The 25,175-nt window shown below is 41.2% G+C and overlaps 1 protein-coding gene across 12 annotated transcripts; it reads right to left on the reverse strand.

Moving 5' to 3' along the window:
- Positions 1 to 24,723, reverse strand: add1 (adducin 1 (alpha)). Of its 12 annotated transcripts, none has more exons than XR_009924687.1 (19): positions 24,572 to 24,723; positions 17,569 to 17,772; positions 17,149 to 17,311; positions 16,721 to 16,872; positions 16,268 to 16,348; positions 15,938 to 16,087; positions 15,700 to 15,843; positions 15,456 to 15,554; positions 14,843 to 15,016; positions 14,223 to 14,573; positions 10,756 to 10,851; positions 10,536 to 10,628; positions 8,490 to 8,576; positions 7,493 to 7,649; positions 6,703 to 7,071; positions 5,459 to 5,554; positions 4,546 to 4,579; positions 2,720 to 2,773; positions 2,125 to 2,263 (listed from the first exon to the last, which is right to left on the reverse strand). XR_009924687.1 is itself a non-coding variant. In XM_062412384.1 (18 exons), coding segments are annotated over exons 2-18 (2,442 nt in total). In that variant the 5' UTR covers positions 17,764 to 17,772; positions 24,572 to 24,723; the 3' UTR covers positions 2,122 to 2,262. The 12 variants fall into 12 exon arrangements, 10 of the variants coding, with proteins under 10 accessions (XP_062268364.1, XP_062268366.1, XP_062268365.1 ...); XR_009924688.1 differs by having other exon boundaries at positions 4,542 to 4,579; XM_062412384.1 differs by lacking the exon at positions 2,720 to 2,773 and having other exon boundaries at positions 2,122 to 2,263.
- Positions 24,724 to 25,175: the final 452 nt, after the last annotated feature.

Consider the following 25,175-nt stretch of genomic DNA (forward strand, 5'->3'; position numbering starts at 1 on the left):
GATAATGAAGTGTTTTTTATTCATGGTTGTAAAACAGACAGAACCAAAAGAGAAGTGGAAGTTTTAAGTCTGTAGATGTTTAATGATGAGACATTTAAATTGGAAGTAATTCCGTCAGAACACAAATCAGCATATCTGAGGGGTAAAATAAAATAAACGTGTGGTTTACTCAGATGAAAACTATGAATACAAGGACTTTACTCTAATCATCAGCACACGAAAGCTCAAATTAAATAGAAATCAGTTAAAAGGGGTCATTAGTCAGGACAGTTCACGCTCTAAAGGCTCTACACATGCAGTCCTTCCGGAGCTCTCAGCTTATATGTAGCTCTGTAGGTATAACACCTGCAGTGACCAAACACTGAGGTCTATAATCACCACAGAGTAGGTGAAGTTTCCTGTCAGTGTTGTCTTTCAATTCACCATGAGTTAGACTGACTCATGACTAACCATTCTCTAACACAGGATGAATACACAGGGTTATGAAGCAATGCACAGAGGTGGCCTCGGTATTAATGCCCTGTAACCTCAAGTACAACTCAACTGCAGTCACACTAATGATTATCTGTGAGAAAATAAAAATGTGAGCTGCTTGTGTGCCAGTGTGCGTTTACTGCAACTGGAAACACACAGGTTATCAGTGACAAAGTGGGTTTGCTCAGAGTCGAGCTGCACACAGGAAAGTCCAGTTTTGAAGTAGGATTAATCATGCAGCTTCGTAAACGGCGACATTGTCATTTCTATGCTCCCCCACATCTGTATCTACGTCTGTGATGGAGTGTGATTATCTGTGCGACAGTGGTTTATGAATGAGCAGGCTCACAGTGCTCTCTCGCAGCAAGTCGTTATGGCTCAATCTACTTTCTGAGAAAAAGGGCGAGAGGATTAAAATAAAGAAAAACAGAAGGATGGACTCGAGAACAAACTAACACGTATTCTCACACAATACAAAGCATATCTGTCTTTTTCTGCCTTTCACAGAAACAGAGTGAAATCAGGGGGTCAATTGAAAACAAAGAACCATTTATAGCAATAAAAAAAACTAAGATTTTCTTTACACATTCCTTCATACTAAAGACTTAAAAGCCAGAAGCAAATACATCAACCCCTGTGAATAATCGACAAGCACAGCGCTCTCTTACACCTACAGGCATCATTCACACTGCAGATATGGGTTTATAATGAAGTTGGTTATTGAAATAATCCACATCATCTACAGACCTATATAAGATGCCTCTTCTGTGCTGAAACGTTTTTGAAAAAAGATTTTTACTTATTCGACAAACATCTGATGTGACTCAGCTGGAATGCAGATCAAATATTGGATTATGAAGACGTTAATATGGATTATGTGTGATTTCATTTTCCATGGCTAAATGATCCACAGAAAATATCTCAACTGAGTTTCCTGCTAACACGTGATTAAAATGAATGCACAGCTTCAGAGGTTAAATTAGCACAATGCAATTTGGAGTTCTCTCCTTCAGCATTAACCTCCAGTTACATGAGAGGGTACAAGCTTCTCTTTCAGTGTATTTTAAAGACACTTAGACATTTTTGATACAATCCCAATACATTCTAGTGGTTACAACAGTTTAGTAATTCTCAGCTTTTCTTAAAAAAAAAAAAAAATAAAAAAAATATGAGGGTGATAAAACCCTGAAACCTCACATCAAGTCTGTGGGCCTGTAGTAAGAGACATGCGTGAAAGGCCAGACTGAAGACTGAATGCATTTCTCACACCTAATAGCTTCTAATAATTAAAAACCTTTATGCAATCATTTTTACACTGTATACAAAATTGGCACGCGCTAACGAGGAAAAATAGGTTAATAAGCCAGCGACAAAAATGATATCGAAACAGCAAAAAGCGTAACTGTGTGTAACTGTGGCTTACTGGAAGGGTGATACCATGGTGGACAAAAAGCAGAAATGAGAAGCGGTCAGCCTTGAGGACTGCGCCAACGCTCCCCAATCTAGGACTCTGTCTTTTTTTTGTTTTTCTTTAGGAAGGAAGGAGTGCGGAACTTCTTTTTCTTTTTGGAGGGTGATTTGCTGGGAGACTCGTCGCCCTCCTGGTCGCCGGCATCCGCGGCTTCCTCGCCCTCGGCTGCGTCCGCGTCTGCGGTGGCAGGGGCGGAGGCGAGGTCTTCGGCAGGAAGCGCTGGGGCGTCGGAGGGGTCGTCGGGCGTCAAATCTGGAAGGGTCTGTCTCAGGGTGGCTGCATCGCTCTCGTCTTTATAGGTTTGGTCAGGCAAGGAGTCTGGTGGAGGGGAAGATGGAGAGATATTGATTTTAGAGAACAAAGAGATGGAACTGTGCTGCTGAGCTTACACAAAGGCGAGGCTAACACACTCTGATCACTGGATCAGCTAGAACCTCCACAGGATTTTCTACCTAACAAGAGTCAACTTGTTTACACAATATGGCTTCTTTAGTTCAGAGCATCTATGAGACTTTTATTCAGAAATCATTTAAAGAGATCGGTTCTGAGCTACACAAAGATATAATTAAGTGCTCTTCAGTTTAAAAGAGTCTTAGACCACGAGGTTTGAACGTTTCCGGACGCAACCATTCTACCTAAAGGACAATTCTAAAAACACACTCGACTATATTCATCAACCTGACACTTCAAGCACCTTCAACTCAAAAGCCCAACCAAGATTCATCATTTCTATAACAAAGCAAACATTATTCTTTCATCGCATTTTGGTTTTACCTTCATTTTACCAGGGAAATCTTAATGAGTGCAGTTGCTTTGCTCATTTGCACCCTGTGTACAAACAAACACAAGTGAACAATATTCAAAAACTGATGTTTTCTGTGATTGTAATTTTTTAAACGCCACAAAAGTGAGTTCACAGTTCAAAGAGGTGATAAAAGGTAAATTAAGTCAAAGCTGGCAAAGCCGAAAGGGAGCAATAACTTAATTTAATTTGGACATGTCTTAATTTTTCTGTCTTTCCACAAACAAATATACAAAAGCAAAAGTTTAAACTTAAGTCGTTTTTATTAACAAAATAGCCCAAACAGTATGGATTTTTGGGGGCCGACGCAGATACCACTATTTAAATATACAGTACATAAATGCACGTCTTTACTTTAACATAAACTGAGATACTTATATGTTTTTAAACAACTAAATTGGTCGGGCTACATTTAACAATATGGATTTTGTATATTTAATGGCACACTTCACAAATCTGGAGGGTTTGTACCAGCTTTGATTTAATGAGGCTTTTCTAGTCATTATCGACATCTAGCTATTAAAGTAATTGTCTCATCCTTTCAAACAAACCTCCAGTGCCAAAGCAGTGAGTTAAAGAAGCAACAGGTGCTAATCCAGCATGTCTGGATAGGTAGATCTCCAGGAATCAGTTGCTCACACAGCATTCAAACCACTGCTGAAGGCTCACACCGTGCTCTCATGTGCAACACAACTACAGCTCAGATCACTTCTGATCTCGCTCACAAGACCTGAGACAACGCCACACACCAGTCTTCATTTGACATCTCTCATGTATGTCGAGCAGAGATGAGGCCAAAAAAACTTACACAGATAAAATGGAGGCTGAACCTCACACAGCCAAGCATCAGGCCTCAACCGCCTACAAAGCTAAAACACCAACAGTGAGTCTGAGCAAAGCCAATGAAAAGCCACACTGACATAAAGCACTGATGTACCTGGTAAAGGACACCTCTGAAAGATAAACATTCAAAAACACACTTTACAAAACGTTACCTGTAATTTTCCACGAGACAGAAATATACATACAGTCATAGAACATTGACAGAATGTGCAAGTGTGCTAAAGAGGTTGGTTAATCTGACAGTGAATCGTTGGCGGGAAGAAAAGAGAGGTTATCTAACATAAAAAGTTTGGTAGGTTGTGAGGTTTACTTCAGAAACATCCTCCATTTATAGTTTAAATCAGCAGGAAGGCATTCCATCCATAAAGTGTATATAAAGATGGACGACGGCAGTTGGCTGTTCAACTGCTCATTGTTCCAGTAAGTTTGGTTTAATCGGTATTTGATGCTATAAAAACGGGATGAAATGTCATGATTGACAGCTGAGACCGACTCGTGATTAGTCAAGATCCTTTATCTCAGGACCACGATACCATAGCTTAACTCCACAATCACTACTACGCAGACTGCAGCGGTGCAAGAGGATAATGAACGTATCCCGGTTCGATATTTTGGCAGGATGTGAAGACGTCATCCATCTTTAGGTAAAAGTTTATGATCAGGCCTCAAAATAACGAATCAGTATCCCTTCTTCTTGCAATTCATTTAAATTAACATTAAAACTGAGTATGAGAAATGGAGGCGCTCTGAAATAACCCCCATCAACAGGTCAGACAATCGAGATAAGACCGACTGAACAGTCACAAACCCTGGCAAAGGGGTTAGTTGAGACCAGAGAACAGATCTGCTACTGAAGCCATGCAAAGAAAAAAAGAGGGGTAAATGTTCAAACACAGGCGCGAGGGGTGACAGGTTGTTAGGAGGGTGGCGAGGAGGTGGAACTGTACGTACTTACTATGGCAATAGGTACTCTTTTGTATTTCCATCTCCTGATTGTAATCGCAGCCACAAAGAAGAAAAAGCACAAGTAGAAACAAATGTCTATGCAGGTCAAAACACAGGCACTGTGTTAAAATTTAAAAAAGGAAAAATGAAATAAAAAAAAGAATGGTTGGGAACCATTCTTAGTAGACCCCAAAAGATGGAGAATGGAGGTGAAGGGGTAAAAGAGATATTGTACACAGAGAGACATGTTATAAAACAACATTTGCATATTCGATTACACCTGTGTTCAAATCCACCCAACCCTTTCCTCCCTCTGACGATAACTTTGCTTTTTGCAGACTGCAGCTCGTATAAGGAATATTGATGTATACTGATACCAATTATTCTTTCAATTAATGTATCTTCCAGGATGTTTTTGAGGCCAGTCTGAGTATCGTCATTGACTATACCGCTGACATAGGTGTAATCCAATAGTAATAAAGACCAAGAGGAAAAAAAAGTAAAAGAACAAAAACAGACAGAAATGTCTGCACTGGGGTCCATTTAAGCAGCAAAATATACTAGTTTTTCATATATATATATATATATATATAATTTATTATTTTCACTTGCAGCTTATATCTTCAATATTTCCTGACATTGAGACTGGAGCTTTGTTATGATTATTTCCCCCTGAAGTGATCCATCTGTTAACGTATAAGTCTGATTAAATTCCCAAAACCTCTTGGCCTGTTATTACAGAACACACAGCACAGCATCTGTAGTAGTATTATTAAAGACCACCACAACAACAACAGACCCTAAGACAGACAGGCAGGTGTATAGGCATTCCCTGCGTCAACCCTAGAAAGAATCAAACCATCCAGCCATGCTGAACCACACAGGACCAGGCCGGGCAAGTTGGATACATCAGGTCAACGTACCTTCATCTGCTCTGACTGGGGTGCTGGGGGGTGTGGAGGTGGTTTTCTGGCCTTTAGGCTCCTCCACAGGTTCAGCTAGTGGCTCTGGGTCTGCTTCTGGAAGGAAATCAGAAGAAATAAAATAGTAAGAATCTATAAGCTCAAATGAATAGGGAATAGGAAATCAACAGGCAACATGATCTGGGTAGTTGCCCTCGACAAGGAGGTCATGTTTTCATCTGTCTTTGTTCGTTTGCCAGTTAGAAGGATTACGCAAAATCGACTGAACCGATTTCCATTAAAGAGGAGGGTTTGGGAATGACACAAAGAAGAATTCATAAATATAACGTGTGGATCTGGATCAGATACATTTTTTCACTTTGAACAAGTGAGATTCATGGATCTTGATTATGATTGTGGGCAATATAATGTGGATCCAAATGTGGTTTCACAAGGGGACTGTTTGGCCTTTGCAGAGGTATGCGCCATACATTTATTTATAGTTTTTCTGGATACAATTGTATATTTCTGATACTGGCTAAATGTATGATACATCTTTGACAAAAGACAAAGAAAAGGGAAGACAGCACACAGGACCGAACCAGTAAGAAGCGATAATCCGGAGAACACTGCAAACTCCAGTAAAACCAAACCCAAGTAAAACCAACCATTAAATATCCCAAAAGCAAAACTATCGTTAATTTCAATGGAAATGAGTGAGAGGCACAATAGGGGGAGTAAACACCAAGAGAGATATTTTCAGGACAGGTTAGCAGGAAAAGCAGGACCACACCATTATTCAAGTCCACACTTGGAATGCTCTGATTGGATGATTGTGCTTAGATACAGCTTTGATAAATGTAAGCAAAACAATTGAGCATCTTGAAAGAGAGGAGGATTTCAAATCTCAAAAATGAGCACCTCCTCTCTCTTCAGCTACTCCTCCAATCAAACTGCAGAAAGGTATCTGATCTGCCAGAGCTCTGATACCTTTGACAAGACATCAAAAAGAGGGATCGGGAGAAAAATAATCAAGCAGAGGCTTTAAGAGATTGAACTGTGGGTAGGGAGGGCGCTTGCAGATGTTAAAAAAAAATAAAAATGGCAACAAACTCCAAACCCCACGAAAAAGGAAAGGACACAGCAGGCGGGGGATGCCCAGACTCCCAGTGCAGCGGCATGTGGTGAGGTGGACCAGGACTGAGCAGGGGAGGAGGGAAGCAGAAGGCCAGAGTTTAGGCAGGACTCCGCTTCGTCTGGTGTACCTGGAGCCTGATCCGCCTTAGCTGCCTCTACCACTGACGGCTCCTTGCTGAGGGCTCGCAGCACAGCGCAGTGGAACTCCTTATGTGGGGAATCTGGAGCCGAAAAAACATCATCTGCTAGCGTCCCTGCGGAAGAAGTGCCATCCCGTGTCACCCCAGCCCCGCTGGAGAGGCCGAGGGAAAAAGAAGTCTGCTCAGAGGCCGGGGTAGCAGCTACAGGTGCCGTAGGCGGGGCTTTCTCTAAGCTGAGCGAGCAAGTTCCCGACTGTAGAGGTTTGGAGACGGAGGCTTGACCTCTCTGGGGTGTCTCAGCTTCAGGACAGGATGCGCCGTAGGCTGATCCCTCCCTACTAGCGTCTTGTCCCTGCACTGTGAATCCATAAGTATTTGTGTGGAGAGATAACATCACAGTTTGGCCAATTTCAAGGTTAATAGATTTTTGCATCATTCTCAAGGATTTACTCCCCTTCATATCAAATAATGGCCCATGAAGATACAGTGAACCAGAAAGTATCACAGCTCAAATGACCCCTGTATCAATGCTTGCAATGTAGATTTAGCAAAGTGATATGGTTTTTCTCTGTGTAATTTACCCTCATCTGCCCCAATATAAATTAGAAACAGACCGATATATAGATACCCAATAGCAACTGATGCAATTTTTTCTTAAACAAATGTGTGACGTCATTTATCTTTGCCTAAAACAACTCAAGAGTCATGTCGTTACAGAGAGGACGTATAACAAGTGCATATGTTCCGTATTGACTTTCTTTCATGCTGTCAGGTTTACCTTCAGGCCCTTTCTGATTCTGTTCCACTTCCCTGCGGTACTCGTCCATCTCACGGTCGGTGAGTTTGGTGAAGGGGTTGGGACCCTGCTTGCTGACGATGACCCTGGGCTGGTACTCCTTTTCGATGATGGCCTTGGACGCCGTCACAAGCTCCCCCTTCAGGTGACACAGAGGAAAGTTGGGAAAAAGATGAGACATCGACTTGGGATGGATTACAGTTACTCTAAGTCACATATGGAAGAATTGTATATTTTTATAAGAAAGTTGCAGTGTAAAACGCTTTCTCTCAAAGTTTTCACAAGTCTGAAACAACGTGATTATCAAGATTAGAGGTCCCCACACACAGCTACTACACAGCATTAGCAGAAGTACCAGCATGATAACTAAATAGAGCAAACAGGCCATTGCAAAATTCAAGAAGCACATGCTATGATTTACTATTACTGGTTAATTCTTGTTTTATTACAGAACAGTAGCTGTTTTCCCTTTTTTCATTCCTCACAATAACACCTTCACAAAAACTCCAGTAAGGACCGATTTGAATAAGGGTTTTTGTACATTAGCAAAATTATTGTAAAGGCATAACTGCATTAAACTAACAAAAAGCAATAATTGTGCTTTTTAAAACAAAATATTTAATTAATCAAATTCTACACAATTTTTTAATTGTGTGTAAAACAAACAGAAAAACTTATTTACAGCATCTAACACCTGCTCAGCTCAACTTTTTTTTATTATCATGAAAATCCAATACAGCTCACAATAGATTCATAGCTGCCACAAAAATGAAAAAAAAAAACTAAATTTAACAATCCAATATATAAACAGTCTAGGTCACAACATTATTGAAACATAGGAGGATTATAAATTGCCTCATCCTAGAACTATCATCCACTTCATCTCAGATATCAAGTGTCTGCTGGCTCAGAGGAATGGATGACTGCAGGATGGTGTGAAGTACGGGTGAGTGGCATTTGTGGCTGGAGCATTAAGTACCTTTCTAATTGATTTAGCAGGACTATAGGACCCCTCGGACACATCAAGGCCATCAATAGTATCAGTACAGTCAGACAGAGGGGCGTCCTGCAATGGTAAACCCAGTAAGGTGGGGGGGAAGGGGAACAACCCAGCTCTTAATCACCAGCACAGTCACATTAGCAGTCTGTCAGGCAGGCTTGTGTCTGCAGACGTTCACGAACATACCACCATTCACACACACTCAGAGAGGTGGAAAGACTTCGCTCAACAAAATCGTACTATACTATAAGTACTATAAGCTTAAGTGTTTCTTAAGATGAAATTAGACAAATATGATCTATGTCACATATAAATAGCAACTGGAGCCTTGATGATATGGATTATTAAAATATCATTGTTATTGCATAATCCTGTTTGGAAAACTGTTGATTTGATTGGTCAACCTGACTCTTCAAAATCTATCATAGAACTTAACTTAATAATGTCCTGAAGAAGACATACTACTTCCCACCTCTGCATACACACATAGCAGCATACAGGTTTATATGTACATAAACACTGGAAGGTACATGCAAAGAGCGATGGTTCTGGAAAAGCGATGGGGCTGTAAAAAGCAAAGCAGCATTGGGATAAACAGCCACGAGCATGCGTTGTAAAGAATCTATTCACAAGAGGGGAGAGGGTTTTGCAGCATGTGGTTCATATAGTCTGATCCTTAACCAAACATCAGATCGTCCAGGATTCCTTGGGTCTTGGCTCTGACAAACCAGTATGGTGTAAAACTAAATTAAAACACTTTATAGAAACTAGTGCAATGTCCTTACGAAGCCTGGATGTCTGCTATTGCTAATTATTCCTTCTCATTAATGAGTCCTCCTCAAACAGTTCTACAATATACGGTCACCTTTCATTGTTTGTGTGCAGAGCTTTTTTTAACAGTCTATGATGCGGAGTGGAGTTAGAAAACTCCGTGTTCATCTGACCTAGTTTATCTGCAATGAAGATATTATAGTCAATGCTTTTGATAAAATTAAACTGAATAAGCTTTGTATCTTTTCACGTGTGCTGTTTATAAGTAGGTTTGATTAAATTATTCAGTGTTATTTTGTTTATTAAGCAATAGACAACCTTTCGATGTATAAGGTCTATAATTCCACTCGGTATACAAAATTACAGCATCGAAACTAACATTGTGCTTTTACTTTGAAGACAAATTGCCAAACAGGAAGTGATGCAATGAATGTTACCATGACACACATGTGCTGTCTGTCTGTGTCTCTGTCCAGTACGGTGAAATAAATAAAATCTAATTATCAAAATAATCTGGCAGCGGTTTTGACTCGTGACTGTACCGGCACACTTAATTTGCCCTTGTTCTGCTTTTCATGGCGTTTGTGCCAATTGGAAAACACTTACCTCCGCAACCAAGGTAGAGTAACTCATGCAAAGCAAACTGAAACTCAAACTGACTAAGCAGTCTTTCTGTGTTTTGCAATTGAACCTCTCAAAAAAGAAAAAGGATCCATGCACAGGAAACCAAACAGTAATGGGAGTTTTCTTGAACATTTCAAGATACCAAAATGCCTGCAAGTGCTGAGTATAAGTAACAGCCTAAACCCTGAATGATGCAACCCTGATGTATGAAAATGGAGACAACCTGAAACCTCTCCCACATGTTACTCACCTGCCACATTGACAATCTCTGTGGTTAGAAAATAATATCAGAGTTACAAAGTCACTCCATGCTCCACAACATGGAGGAAGAGTTCTTTTAGTAGTCATAAAGAAGATTCTCCTCGACAAAACTGATGTCGGATCAGATTCAATAATATTTTGAACAGCTTACTGTAGAGGGCATCTTAACATAAATTCACAGATTGCAGCGTTTTGGTTTCAGGTGTGACACCAGACCTGGAGAGACTGATTTGGAGTTTTAGGTGTTTTTGTAGCTCAACACAGGAGACAAAAATCTCAATCATTTCATTAGAATCAGACATAAATTTCTCTCCAGGTCAGGATAGTTGTGGCAGTGCTGGTTTTATTGTGGTGCCTTCACAGACTGACCTGGGTGAAGGTGCGATCCCCGACGCTGCTGGCACAGAGAACCTGAGACTGGGGTCCTGCGGTCTTAATGTCCTGCAGGTTCTGCTCCCGGATCTAAACAAGGCAACAACATTTCAAGTTATAAAGGAACAAGAGGAACGGGTGCAGCATCATTCTAATGCAATGCTAATAACTGTAAAAGCATCAATGAGTAAATAAAAATGTAAAAAGGCTGTGATACCTTATTCCGCATTTCCAGGACGTCCTTTGGGTTGGTGTTCAACGGGATAAACTGATTGGCTGCGGCACCCTGGCGGAGGCCGTCTTCCTTTGACCACTGTGAACACCAAATAACGTGTTTTAAAAAAACAACTAAAACCAAATCTAGTGACTGACATGAAAACCCAAGCCAGAAAATAGATTCAGACAAAATATTATGCAGGCTTCACAATACAAGAATCATGCTGAACTGAAATGGACAAAGTTGGATAACTTTAAAAAAAAACCCACTGAAGGTAAAAAGTGAACCAATGATGATGAAGGAACACGAAAGACAATAAGTTTCATTTGTACCTTAGTTTACTTAGCGGTGGGCAGGTCTACATAATTTCCCACAAATCATATCCTCTCTAATGCTTATTCATCAACCTATGATATTAGATTATTGGACTGGCGGGATGATACAATCTAATTGAGTATAGTTTGATCGATTTGTGAACAAAGATCAAATGAAATGGAGCCTAAATGATATTAAATAGGAGTTTTTACTGTAGAGCTGAAACGTAAAAAAAGTAAAATAAAAGTAATTTATCAAGAAAACGATCAATCAAGGTTCACAGAGTTTTGAAAAGATGAAATTGCATATAGTGAGACGTGTAATCAAAGTTCAGACTGAGAACGTTAACAAGAGAAACAGTGACAGTGACTTACATGCATGTCATAAAATGTATGAATTATGAGTATAATTATGATACAGAAATTGTCGCTGCTATTGCAGGACTATTACTATTTTCTGATCATTTGTTTTTTCCAGGTTTCATAGCACCATACTGATGCTGCTAAACTCTTAATCTTTGTCAGTGTGTTTCTCCCAGCAGGACCTCAAGGTCCTCAGTATGGAAGTGTTCATTTTACTATTTTGGGACAATTTCACAAACTCACAAACTGAGTAGGACAGGCAGCTTTACAAAGGTAACATTTACGGGGGGAAACTATTAATAATTTAGGGTAAGAAAGAAAATTTTCTTCCATAGGGGTCATTATGTGTTAAGCATCCTACCGATGGTTCTACACTCCTTAGGTTATACTGCTTTTGGGATGGTCAGTGTCGGTAAAATGATGAAAGCATTTTTGCACGACAACCTTTTGTCATCATCATTGATGTAATGTTAGAGTTTAAAATATAAACAAAGAAGGAGCACACAGAAAGAGACAACTGAAAACATCACACAAATGACAAAATGGTGAAAGGGTTGGCGGGGGGGGGGGGGGCAGGTGGTAAGAGGTGAGGGAGGGTGAGGGGCGGCTGGGTGACTTAGACGATGAGGCTGGCTTACGAAGCGAGAGTGGCAGTGAGGGGTGAGCTGGCATCACCAAAGTCATTTCCCAGGCTGATATACGACAACAAGGATGACAGAGAGAGAGACACACCCGAGCACACTCGCCCATGTTGGGTCAGAAATAATAACAGCTACTGTCACAGAGCTACAATGTAAGACAAGAGTGCATCTGTCCGGGAGAGGTTTAAACCTTTTGTTGTCATGTTAAATATGCTCTTGTAAAATACCCCATTGGCTTCTTTTAAACCTGGTAATGCTCAGCATGACCGAGGGAAATAAGAAAGAAATCTGCCCCCATTTCTTGCATTAAACTGAATGAGCAGCAGCGCATGAGTATATGAACAAAATCTCCATGCAAAACGTTTTACTTGACCTTTATAAGCTAAGCATGTAATTTGCAGTGGAATGCGTAAGCTCATGACTTCATTCCTGTGTTTACTATAAGCTTGGCTGGTTAGCTGCTGAAACCAGGGGGCTGGATGAGGAAGGGATTCCTTGATGGAAGTAGCTGGGTTGGGTTGGTTGGGAATGGGATGAACATGTAAACATGATATACTCACTGAGCAAGAGTCTCACAACACAACATTTCCTACTTTCCCAACAGGAGATAATTGATTCAAAAGTCAGGTCAAATTTCATGGCTTATTGTTCGTCATTGTTTTTCTCTATTCAGACAAAATCCACTCATGCAGGCTTTGAAGTTGAACTTTTTTCAAAATCAATAATGAAATCAGAAATAAGAGGAAGCAAACATAATAGAGCAAACAGAAACAACTGGAAGCAGTTGCAGAAGTTTAGCTGGGCTCAGACTACAGGAGTTGTAAAAATCCGGTTGTGACACAAACGTCTTTGAAGATATTGTTCTCTAGAGTCTTTTACAAACCCACACAGCAACATTAGAAAATAATGGAACATCAACCGCTATTAAGATTATTGCTTACTGCATCGACGCACCACCTCACATCTCATGTGAACTCATATAAACAAATGGAGGGAGGCATGGAGCCTCAACTTGCTCCAATGTTAATAAACAAGAGGAGAAGGCGAAAAATTCTAAATGAAAAGTAGTTGGAAAGACGCAGACAATCGGGTTATCTATTCTTCTGGTTAGAGTTTTACTGTCAACAATGTCACGCTAGCTGGCATTATCATCTGAATGTTTCCCATCACTTGGCAGCACCGGTCTTTCTCTTTAGCTGTTTTGGTCCTAATTTTAAATCCGAAATATCAAACATATTAACCATGTAACCCATCACCTTACAGGATAATCTTGACCTGACAAGGTACCGACTAAGGTTTTAGGCATATTAGAGATAACCCGAGTGTCCTGTAGTCTGAGCTCAATTTAAGACCAATTTTAAATCACAAAAGCAGGATGCATTAATCTTTTGCAAGGGAAGTTTTTGCTTGGTTTTGTGGCCACAATAATTATTTTCTTATCCAAAAATGCAATTTTCTGGATGTGAAACACATGCCTCCTCCCTCCTTAATACATATAATATTAATCTTCTGAGATGTTTAATAAATCTCACTGACCTTACTTTTGTTAATCTGTTCTCCTGACCAATTTTGAGCAACAATACTTTGCCATCATCAAGATGCAGAGACAAGAAAGTAAAAGTGTTTTACAGAACGAGCAACAATGTGGTTTGCGGCAACACATCACAGCTTCTTTCCACATTCAACCGCCCACTCGAGGACTCATGCCACACCCCTGCTGCTCGCTCCTTTGGGGAAAAACATCAACACCAACAATGAACATCACTACAACACATGCAGTGGGGCATGCTGTGGGGAGCTGGCCTTGCATCATGAGGCATTAGGAAACCAGGAGGGAGAAAAGAGTAAAGAAAGTCAGTAGATAATCAAAGCTGTTCTACACAGCAACTATAAGAGCAGAGGTAACTGTATTAGAAAGGTGGGTTAATAGGATGTGAAATCACAGGTTAAAAGAGCCTAAAAGAAGTGAAAGTTAAATTTTGTGAGCACATAAAAAAGGCTCAAGAGAAGATGTTAAAAAAAAATACAGCTTTGTACTGTAATTTAAGTCCTCCCTGTCCCCAGGACCTCAGGATGCCAACCAACTACCCGTATCCATCAACAAGGTAGCTCTAATATCTATACTAGGAACAATAAGGTAGGCACAGACCAAGCAGTTGGTTATACAGCTTGGCACGCAGACACCGGACGAGAGAGACTGCAGCAAGGGTTTGACGTGATCGTGTGTTATGTTCGTCCACACCTTAGGCTTCGACTTGGGGCTGCTGGCGTCCGGCCCATCCTCGCAGGGCTCATCGGGCCGGCCACCGGCATTGAGCCAGCGGGTCTTGTCACGCTGGCCGCGCTGGAAGCTGTGTTTCAGCGGGGAGCGAGCGCCTGAGTCGCTGTCCTCCCCGTATGAGTAACCACCATGGACAGAGGAAGTGTTCTCCACGTCACTGTACTTTTTACCTCTGTCCCGCAGTGCCGGGCAGCGGTAAGGATAGCCCGTCCTGTAGCCCTGGACAACAGGAAGACAGAACCGAACAGCAGAGGTTTAGAATTGGGTCAATACATAATAGACTGGAATCATTTCAAAGCCTGCAAATATCTGTGTTATTAATGTAAGTCCCAACCACGTGAAGGAGGGGAAGTGGGTGCGAGTTAATCGAGAGGCCAGGGCTCCCGGAAGTTTAAGGATTAGATACTTTCCCTCCAAATGTCCTGGAGTGGCCTAATATGCATCAGTTTTTGTTATAGTACGCCCCTTTTCCTTTTTTTTGTACTAACCAAATTGTCGAGCATTCTCATAAACGCCTCAAACTCCTGCTCCCCGACTTGCCACTTGGGGTTTGAAGGGGACCCGTCGCCGACCGGCTCAGGGACCTTTGAACGTGACTTATATTTCCCCGGGTCCAGCATCACCAGATTGTCTGGCCCTCCAGCGCTGGCCAGTGTTCGCACCTGGAAAAATGTATTGAGGAATACAGACAGACAAAGAAACCACAGACAGTTCCAGAAAACAGAAGGGAAAAATGTTTTGACATACATAGACACACCAACATAACGCACACACATACAGACATTGATGAAGAAAGTGAAACATATATAAAGATGTGGAGAGACAAGAGACAAAGACAGTTGTGGTGATAAATGCAAACAAACAACAGTACCATGACACCACATGAAAATACATGGTGGTCTTTGTGATACTATAATAGAAAGAAGCACAGTAGAAACCCGTCTTTTCAAAACGTAAATAAGGAAATATAGAAACAGCATTTTGTGATTTTAAAATATGATAACGGACTTTTATGGTGAGAGTTTCAGAATGAACAGCACCAAATCAGTCCCAATAGCTTTTTGATTAAATTAGATTTATAGAGCTCAGTGTGTGTCGTACCTGGATTTCACAGGCAGCGACCAAGTTGTGCATGTAAAAGAAAGCTTCCTCTACTGTTTCACCCACGGTCACCAATCCGTGGTTCCTCAGGACGAGCACCTGGGACACAGGAAAGATCCAAACTATTACTACTGGTCTAAAATAGGAAGTTACTTTATGAGACTTAAATGCATGGAAGCAATATTTTTCAGCAATGGAAGCAACATTTTTCTTATTTTCATTCACATATAAACAGAGCTGTTACCTTGCTCGTAGGGCCTAGGTTTCTCTGTATAAGCTCACTCTCTTCCTTATCCACCAGTATACCGTGGTAGTCATGGTAGGCCACCTCGCCCAAAGACAGCGCCTCAGGTGAGAGGGGCAACAGGCCGCATTTCATGGCTGACACCTGCAACCAAAGAAATAAACAACGCCACACAACATAAGATTACAATGTACCTATGTCTGTTTAAACAGCATATTATTACGGTGTAGTCCCTTACCGCAGCACCTGCAGCTGTGTGTATATGAACGATACATTTCACATCGGGCCGTGAGGTATAGATGGAAGAGTGGAGAGTGAAGCCGGCCTGGTTGACTCCAAGGTTAGTGCTTCCCCGATCGACTACCTCCCCTTGAATGTTTATCTTCACCTGGAAGGCAGGGGGGTGTCAGACAATAAAGCATAAATAATAGCTTTGAGTTTAGCTTTAAATCACACAACATAGTTTATTAATTCACCACATATTTTATGTTAATGTGTAATTTAAGGAGAAATAGGTTTTCATTTTCTGAAGAAAGACAGAGTTCTATTAGATTAGACAGATCCTCACCAGACTGGAGGCAGTGACTTCACTGAACAGGAGCCCAAAAGGGACAATAAGGAAACGCTCCTCATCTGAATTCACCCTGACCTACAAGACAGGAAGAAAGTCGAGTTAGATTAGTGCTTCACACGGAAACTGGCTCAAATTAAGAGGAATCAAATCAATGAATTAATTATTGATGTTTACGAAATAAAGTACAAAGTATACCTATACTAGTGCTTGGCTGAATACTTGGTTAAAGAGTCTAGAAAATGTTTGTCTTGTCATATGAACAAAGTTTATAAAGTTTTATTAAATGCATTTAAATTTGAAAAACAGATGTTGCTGTCAGCAAGCTTTTTTCTTTTGTGCGTGTGTATATGAATGCAGTTTCACACGGGATAATCAGAGTTGATTAAACCATGTGGCCCTCTGGCATGTATCAGTTGTCACGGTAAGTTGTGTTATCAAGAATCTCACTGTGAGGTGGTTGTAGATGAGCTCGGACCAGCTAAACAGGTCAGCAAGCCGATAAAAGGCGGCCAGCTTGCAGCGAAGTAGCTTCTCTCCTTTCTCATAGGAGATAGAGTCTGAGCCTCGCAGATCGTTCACGGGAGTCACCATACCCAAACCTGAGAGGAGGAGATGAAACAGACAGAAAGACTGTGTTAGACACTGAAAAACAAAAATAACGCTGAGACAAGACATTAACTTAGCAAAAATTGATAAAATATAGCTTGCTGTATAAGTTCAAGTTAGAGAGAATACTGATTACTGGACAGCAGGAAAGAAAGGACTCTTTGTCCAGTCACCAACTCTGTCACATGCTGCATCACTCACTATGAGTATAGACATATTGTGGCTGATGTCAAAAAGACACACACACACTCATTCTCTTCTGTGCTTACTCATGTTGAGCGCTGCCATGCCTCCTTGAGGTGCAGCGGGATACATGGAAGGCATGCTGGTGGTCATGAAGTCTGCGATCTGCTGCAGAGCCAAAAGGCTAGTTGGCGTCTTCCCCTTTTTCAGCTGGTCCTGGATCATTGTCTCCAGCTCCTCGCAGAATGCCTGTCGGTCATAAACACAGACACGGATACAGAAAAAGAAAAATGTGTAAGGGTAAAACAACAAACAGAGGGCACAGTGACCCAAAAAAGAACAGAAACAGAGAGGAAATAATTTAACAGTGTTTTAGTTTATGTCTTGCAAGTACACCCAATCTAGGACTGTGTTGTGTGTTAAACGGCCTGATACATGATACGGACTACTGCTACTCAATCTGAATATGTATAAACACATTAATTTCATATTTCTGTTCCACTGACTGGGCTCTGCAGTATCATGGAGACCCTCTTCCTCTGCTCCATCATGTTAAAGTCCTGCCGGAGGTCGGGCGCCATGTTCCTCTCCCTCTGGTACTCCGGGCTGCTCTCGTCCACCCGGTCAAAGTACCGCTCCTTGTGGGGGGCAGTGGTGGGAGGGGGGGCCGTCACCACTCCAGCACCTGAATCGCCGTTCATCCTGGCCTCCTGCAGAGGGAAAAGGAATTTGTTATACCTATGATCACTTTCTAACAAATATATATATACCCAAACATCTATTTCCCTAAAGCTACACGAATACGAATGTTTATTGCATTAAATGCAATGAAATAAAATGTCTATCCAAGCCATCCGTCCATGTTGATGTCTTTAAACGTCTAGATTTGCGGAACCATCTGCTCAAAACCTGAAGATATTTGCTTTAGAAAAATATAAGTAAATTCAAGCATCCTATGTTCAAATAGTAGAAGCTAAACAGTATATATTTATGTATGTGAAATTATAACTTTGGATTTCAATGAGCAACTTTGACCTGGGGTATTCTTCAGACTTTCAAATGATAAATTCTCATCTGTAGCCTTTGCTCATACAATACCACACTTTCGGTTCAACTGTTGCCCTACACAAGCTAACTGACAACTACAGGAGGAGATTATGAGCCATAAAGCAAAGTGAGTGACAGATTTCTTAAAGATCTGTGTCCATCCGATTGGCTGGCTGGGTGCATGTGAGGATAAATAGCTTCCACCTGTCAGTCACAGCACAGACGACACAAGAAGCTTTGACTCTGGAGGAAATGGGCAGGCTTCTGAGCACAGGGAAATGTTGGTGTGTGCAAGCATGCATGGGTAATGGAGGGGGGCTCTTGCTGAAACCGATGCAGCCCATTAGTCCGCATCAATACAAATGTTCAGCCAAAACTGCCATGACAACAGCAGACCAAACCCAAAGCATCCAGTATCACACTGAGACCTCACAAACCCTCCCTCTGTTCCTGCCAACTTTCACTGGTGTTCTGAGACTTTCCACAAAAATCAAATCTATCTGTGCTGATTCATTAAGAGTAGACATGGATAGTTTTTTTGCTAGATTGGCACCTTGGAGAGAACTCACACATAAAAGACATAACAATAATATGGAGAACTAGACAAACACTATCACATTTAAAGTGTAAAGGATGACTGGTTAAACGCAGATTGAAAGGATGTATGCTATTCATCTCATGTCATTATGGGCTGTTTTGCTATAAAAAAAAAAAATCACGTGGCACATAAATAGGACCTACAAATGGCTCTCTACATAAGTAATTTAAAAAACAAACTATAGATTTTGTTTGTTGATATGGTATTTTCCTCCTTGTATTACAGTTGCATTCTCCTAGCTCTAATTGCGGAAGGAAAGCTCTGTTTTTTTGTTTCTCTTGTGTGATTAGGACATCAGTTATTGCTAGATCAATGAGAACATTACCGATTAGGTCTGTTGCCAAATTCACTCCTTAAAAAGCACGACAAAGTCAAATTTTCCTGTTTATACAACTGTGCCTAAAAAAATCAGGAGCTTTGTCATCTCAAAACAATGAGATATACATTGAAATATAAAAATAAAAACACACTGAAAGGATGTTTCCTTTAAGTTCGGTTCGTCTGGCAAAGTACGTGACAACACTGCTGTTTGCAGTTTTAGAGTGGCTGGCCTTTGTCATCCTGGTTTACAAGAGAAAAGTCCTAATGCCTCAAGACTGACCGTCAGTTCTCATTCCCGTAGGTTTGACTCACTTATGCCTTGTTTGCTGCCTGTTGTAGGTGTTGGTTTTTAATGGTAACAGCACGAGAGGAAACAAACATGACTGCAGAAAAGAAGCGATGCAAAGACAAACGACAAAACCGTGAGGGATTAAACAATTGTAGTTCAATTCTGATGCCCGTAATGGTTACTGATTAAAGAATACTGGCTGTATGACCAAAATGATCAGGTAAAAGAAACCAATCTAGCACTGGCAATAGCAATGGCCGCAGATGGACAAAGTTTTCTCCGTCAGTGCAGAACACTTCCGACTTAGCAGTACCCCCCTCCTGCTCTCCTCAGAAATGTAGGTGCGGGGGGGGCTCGGCTAGCTTCCACTCCTGTTACAGATTGTGATCGCTATGGAAACCAAAACAGATTGCCATGGCAACTCTGGGAAAGCCTTTAAAAGATTAGTGTTATGTAAGAACAACTGTGAGCTAGAATCATACTGCGAGCCAGTCAGTGTAACAAGGCGAACATCTTCAGAATGGTGACGTAATTATTAAAATAAAATACTGCTGAGTTCCCAGGGTTATAAACAATCTCATTCAAATTACATGACCTGGTTATAATCATAACACATGGACTGTCACTGGCATGCAGGAAAACCAAGACGCCCTGCTGTTTTAAAAATGCACGTGAGCTGATTCAGAGTCTGTAGACCTGTAAATTGGGAAAATAATTTAATCTTCTCCAAACCTGGAAACAAGTGAAAAAGGATTTTAAATAGATGTTTTTGTTTAAATCACATCTTTAATTAAAGCCAGTTGTCAGAGCAGCAGACGTAAGTAACAAATTCACCTCATCTGAGATTCTTTATATAGCAGCAGTGTAATGCTTTAAAGACCTATTGCAGAGTTACCACAGTGAGGAAGGTCTTTGTACTTGAGGTGACATAATATGTAACAGCATGTGCACATTTAAAGCTGCTATTTCTGCCACCGTTTTCACTATGAATGTGGGAAACTCTACATAAGAAGCCTTTCCCCCTCTATCTCTAAGCAGCATGAAACCATTGTGATGATGGATCAAGGATCACATCCATGAAGTATGAACCAACTGCTATTGTGTGAGAAATCAGAGATGATACTTTGTTTTGTCATTATAAGATTTAAGTGTTTTTACATTTCATGTTTAAAAAGTATCAAAAGGGAAACTGGAGCCAATAATAAAAACGTTTGAGTCTGATACACCATTTCCCACAGGACCCTTAATGTTCTCATTGTTCTGCCTGCTATAAACTTAGTGGCAGACGACAGCCATTAAAATTGCTTTACTTCGACTAAAGGTTATACTCACAGGAAACGAATGGCTTCACTGAAAGGGCCCGGGCCGAACCCAAGAGGATGTCTCAACATGGAGAACATCATATATCTCACTGTCAGGAAACTGATTGTGCAACTCCTGTTTCCTATGTTGCCATTATTCCTAAGTCGAGCTCGTTTGTACTACTATCTGCACCATCACTATGTGTGTCTGTGCTGCTTTAATTCTAAAGTGTAAAAATTATTTTCATTCCCGCCAACATTCATACTCCAGAGCAAGAGCTAGAGACATGGATATATAACAACATTGTGCCATGTCAATAATCGAGAGGAGGTAAACAAATTAGACAATAACTATTTATACATTCATTAAGTGTATTATAAACAACAGCCAGTGTAAATACGATATACATATCTAGTGGAACTACTGACACAACACTTACTTCCATCTGTGAATTAAACACAATTTAGATGTTCATACCTGACATTAGCATGTGTCTTCAGTCATCACAAGTTTAGAGCACTGAGTATTTCAGTTCACACCAGGTGTGAGAATGTGTCTCCACATGCGTCTAGAAAGACTATGTGTAAACAGATATATCTTCCCCGAATATGCAAACAAGCACATAGATCATTTCCATTTGTAAGGACCAACTGTGTTCGAAAGTAACAATACACTCCCAGTGTCTAGTGTGATAATTAAAAGAAGAAATCCAAACAATACAGAATGAGTCTATTTGTTGTTGTGTTTCAGGCAAATTAAATCACACAATATATTATAACATCCCCATAATATAGCTCCACAGCCATTTAACATTTTTAGACATCATTGACAAAGCCAGCTTCCGTGATTTGAGAACCAGCTGATTATTAATGTGTATAAAATTCCGATGTAGCCTAGAACACTTTTTGGATACTCACTCCTATGTGTCCTTTTGGAATGTGGTCAGACCGATAGGTCTTCAATGCACTTTGGAAGAGCTCACATTTTTTATTATAACTGTATAATCTGATCACCCAAGACCACGGCTTACAAGGATGATATACAACTATACATCCAAACAGGAAAATGAACTGGACACTGTTGCATTAACAAGGACAGGACTTCCTCCACGTGACTGACTCAGACTCATGTGTTGACCTTTAAATGACACCACTCAATACAGATGTTTCCATTCTCCGTGGAGGCAGCAATGAGGTAATGCGAAAGAGAGAATAAAAACACGAGATGCACTGTAGATAGGAGCGCCAGACTCCCTGCTCTTCTGTGTTGGATGGCTTTTAGTCAACTTTACACTACTCTGCATACATGTGAATGTTCCAATTTTAGCATAATTCTCTTTTGAAAGACGGAAGCTTGCATTAAACAATCTTTTCAGCATGACTAAGCTCTATAAACAAGATCCATTTAGTCCTTTCCAATAATATGCCAATCAAACAATCGCTAATGAAAAGATCCTTGTGTGTGAAAAGTCTGCATTGGTCCCTCTGTAAGTGTGTAAGTGTAAGTGCGTGTGTGCGTGTGAACAGCTGGTGTTTGAAGCAGTTAGCAGACATTAAGGAGAAGCACTCAAACCGGGCTCTTTATATCTCTGAGCTGGATGCCTGTCATTACTGGGGATCCACAAGCAACTGCTCTTTAGTTTGTGTGTGTGTGTGCGTGACAAACCACCGACTACCATGACTGCTTGGAATGGTTTAGATGTCATTTTAGCACTGCCCCATGTATGGCCCTGCACACCAGACAGTAATTTGTGCTGTTATTTACAACATGACCAATCGATTCCATACCGCTTTGAGAATACAGGGACATTAGGTCCTGTAGCAACATTACTTATGTTGCTACATTACTCCTATATCAGTTTGTAAAGGAAAATGACAAAGTCCAGGTTGATTTCAAACCAAAAGTAAATGCTGTTTGATTTGTGAAACAAGAAAAACACAGTAGTAAAAAAACGTACAGTAAGTCAGCTTCACTGCTGATGACGGTCAGAATGGAAAATGCATTATCTGACGCTGCCTGCCAGGGCCAGGCGAGACGCTGTGTTGTGTTAGGGTGCAAGTGCAGTGGCCTGAGGTTTATCTGGCTGTCGCATGTCATGTGGGACATAGCGGAGGGAGATGGCTCTCTGAAACAACACACTCCTGCCTGTACAGTTTCCCTTCTCTCACTGTCCGGCCTGCAGTATCATTTGCACATCTGTGAAGCCTTCTGCTGGATAGATATCTGACCCAAACATAGCAGCATATACCGACTATCTTTACCGACCTCTGTAGTGTGAATGCAAGCTCGAGAATGAATGTTTTAAACATTTTGAGGAAAATGAACCTTCCTGAAACGCTGCTAAGTGATCACATATGGAGAGGAAGGAGGGTTAGAGTGAAATAGTGAGAGGACTTAAAATGAGAAACACATTTTCAGCTGCACTGCAGTCAAGGGTGTGGGCGTGGGGAGTGGGAGTAAAACAAACATAGAGCTGTATGTGTGTGTCGAGGGTGGTAACATGGAGCCAGACTGACAGAGCTAGGCTGTCTCCTTTGGGAGTTTCACTCATTCTAAGAGAATTACCAAAAGCAGGGAGTTAACATCCATCTGCACACACACTTTATCTTGAAGGTCTGGCTTCGAATCCTTATACTAGTATGAATGTTAGGGGACTTCACTGTGAAGCTAGATACGGGAAGAGCTTAGAGGTTATCTTCTTCAGTTTGGGCCTGATAACAAACAACAAGACACATTAATCAATTAACAACAGCTTAAACATCAGCCAGGTTGAATAACAGTTTTCATTTTTAAATCTAAGTGCAGGGGTTCTCAAAGTGGGAGGCGAGGACGAGTGGATCCCTCGGGAAAAAAGGGGAATCATTTATTTTCACTATAATTTTCTCCATACGTAAAATACCGATGGAATGTATGAACAAGTGTGTATATTTTGGTGCTGGATGACACACATCCTATAAAAAAAACACATTAAAAACAAAGATCTTGTCAAATGGGGTTTCTGTGGTCTCGTTTTAATATGTATGAGAACAATCACAAGTTCCCAGAGCCCAAGGTGATGATATCAAATCGCACGATTCATCCAAATCATGAAGATAGTAAATGTACTATTGCAAAAGCATTGAAGAAGCTTGATTCAGCAGTTTGTTTTAATATAGCTAAACAAAGTTCTGGTACAACTGATAGAATTGTTACTGACAAGTCTACCAATGAACTATCATTGTATATGCACAACGTGGCCAATGTTGTATCTTGTTTTAACATAGATAACGAACCCAAAGTGGTTTTTGTTTCGTTTTCAGCATTGCATTATGTTACAGACGGTTTGGCAATTCCCCAAGGGGGTTACTAATGCACCATACTCTATCTAATGCAGTGTTGCATGATTCCATTTCCTTTGAGCTGACTTGCAAACCCTTCTTACACTTTAAAACCGTTTGTCCACGCGTGTCACTCTGCAGGACATGGTGTCTGTTGTCTGACCTCACACAGGAAACTGCTCCATCACCCCCACTTGGCCGAGCACAGACCCGATCCCCCTGCTCCAGCAACAACAACAACACGCCCAGTTCAGAAACACGGTGTGTAACTGTAACGGCCTGAGCAGCACAACAGTTACATGACTCCGATGTAAAACAATGCAAACACGGGCCCTGCTCGGGCAGCGGGCTAACGACACCCGGGGCGAGTGAAGACACACCCGTGTGCACGACCGACTGTGCCAGCGCCCCTCGGCCGTTTTGCTCCTACACAAGAAACCGTCTACAACTCTTTAAAACACGGAAATAGTCGTGTTTACGGTTTAAAGGCAGCCAGAGCAGATCTCCACGGAGCGAATACAACGCGTTAGCATCACAGTGAGCGGCTCGTCACTTTGAAACAACACGGCACTAATATTGAACCGCACAGATGGGCCATGTTGTTTCCGACAGCAAGCGTCTGTTCCTGGGCTTACCCTCTCTGTGAAAACGCGGTGAAATAGAAGCAAGGCTCGGTGAAAGCAGGACGGTGGTCTTCTCCGTCTCGGTGTTTTTTTCTATCCGCTGCCCGGTGGGTTCAGAGAGGGTTTATCTCTCTGCGCTGGTCTGCTCTGCTTCGTCGCTCCGCCCATCCGCCATCATCCCGCTTGGGTGCGGCCAAACAGGATGATCCGCCGCTGGCCATTGGCCACTACGGAGGCACGTGACAACGCCCTTGCCGAGAGTTGAGAGAGATGATTGGTGGATGAGTTGGGAGCCCGCCCACCTCCCGCAGCAGAAAGGGGGGCTTTAGGTTTAATGCTAAAAGCTAATTAGCTTAGCAAAGGAGCTGAAGCATGGTTGAGATGCACAGTAGGCTAGATAGTAATAGTTTCTATTATATTACACATCATATTTATATTCTACTGTCATATACCTGTCTTATGTGTTGCTGTTTTAGATTGTATAATTTTATTTATTGAACATTTTCAAATATGAATGGCACAAATATATAAAGTATAATATAAATAAAATGATAAGCAATAGACAAAATAAACAAGAAAAAAACACTGTGTTTATCAATATAAATAGCGAATAAAC

Source organism: Platichthys flesus, chromosome 19 (genome assembly GCF_949316205.1).
Source record: "Platichthys flesus chromosome 19, fPlaFle2.1, whole genome shotgun sequence".
NCBI classification, from domain to species: domain Eukaryota; kingdom Metazoa; phylum Chordata; class Actinopteri; order Pleuronectiformes; family Pleuronectidae; genus Platichthys; species Platichthys flesus.

What these genes read in the sequence shown, in the direction of transcription:
- add1 (XM_062412380.1), bottom strand. Translation starts at nt 17,763, where the DNA reads ATGAACGGCGATTCAGGTGCTGGAGTGGTGACGGCCCCCCCTCCCACC. An exon ending in TCATCTACAACCACCTCACA is followed by an intron (nt 16,349 to 16,720) that starts GTGAGATTCTTG and finishes CCTGTCTTGTAG; the next exon opens with GTCAGGGTGAATTCAGATGA. An exon ending in TCGCTGCCTGTGAAATCCAG is followed by an intron (nt 15,017 to 15,455) that starts GTACGACACACA and finishes ACATTTTTCCAG; the next exon opens with GTGCGAACACTGGCCAGCGC.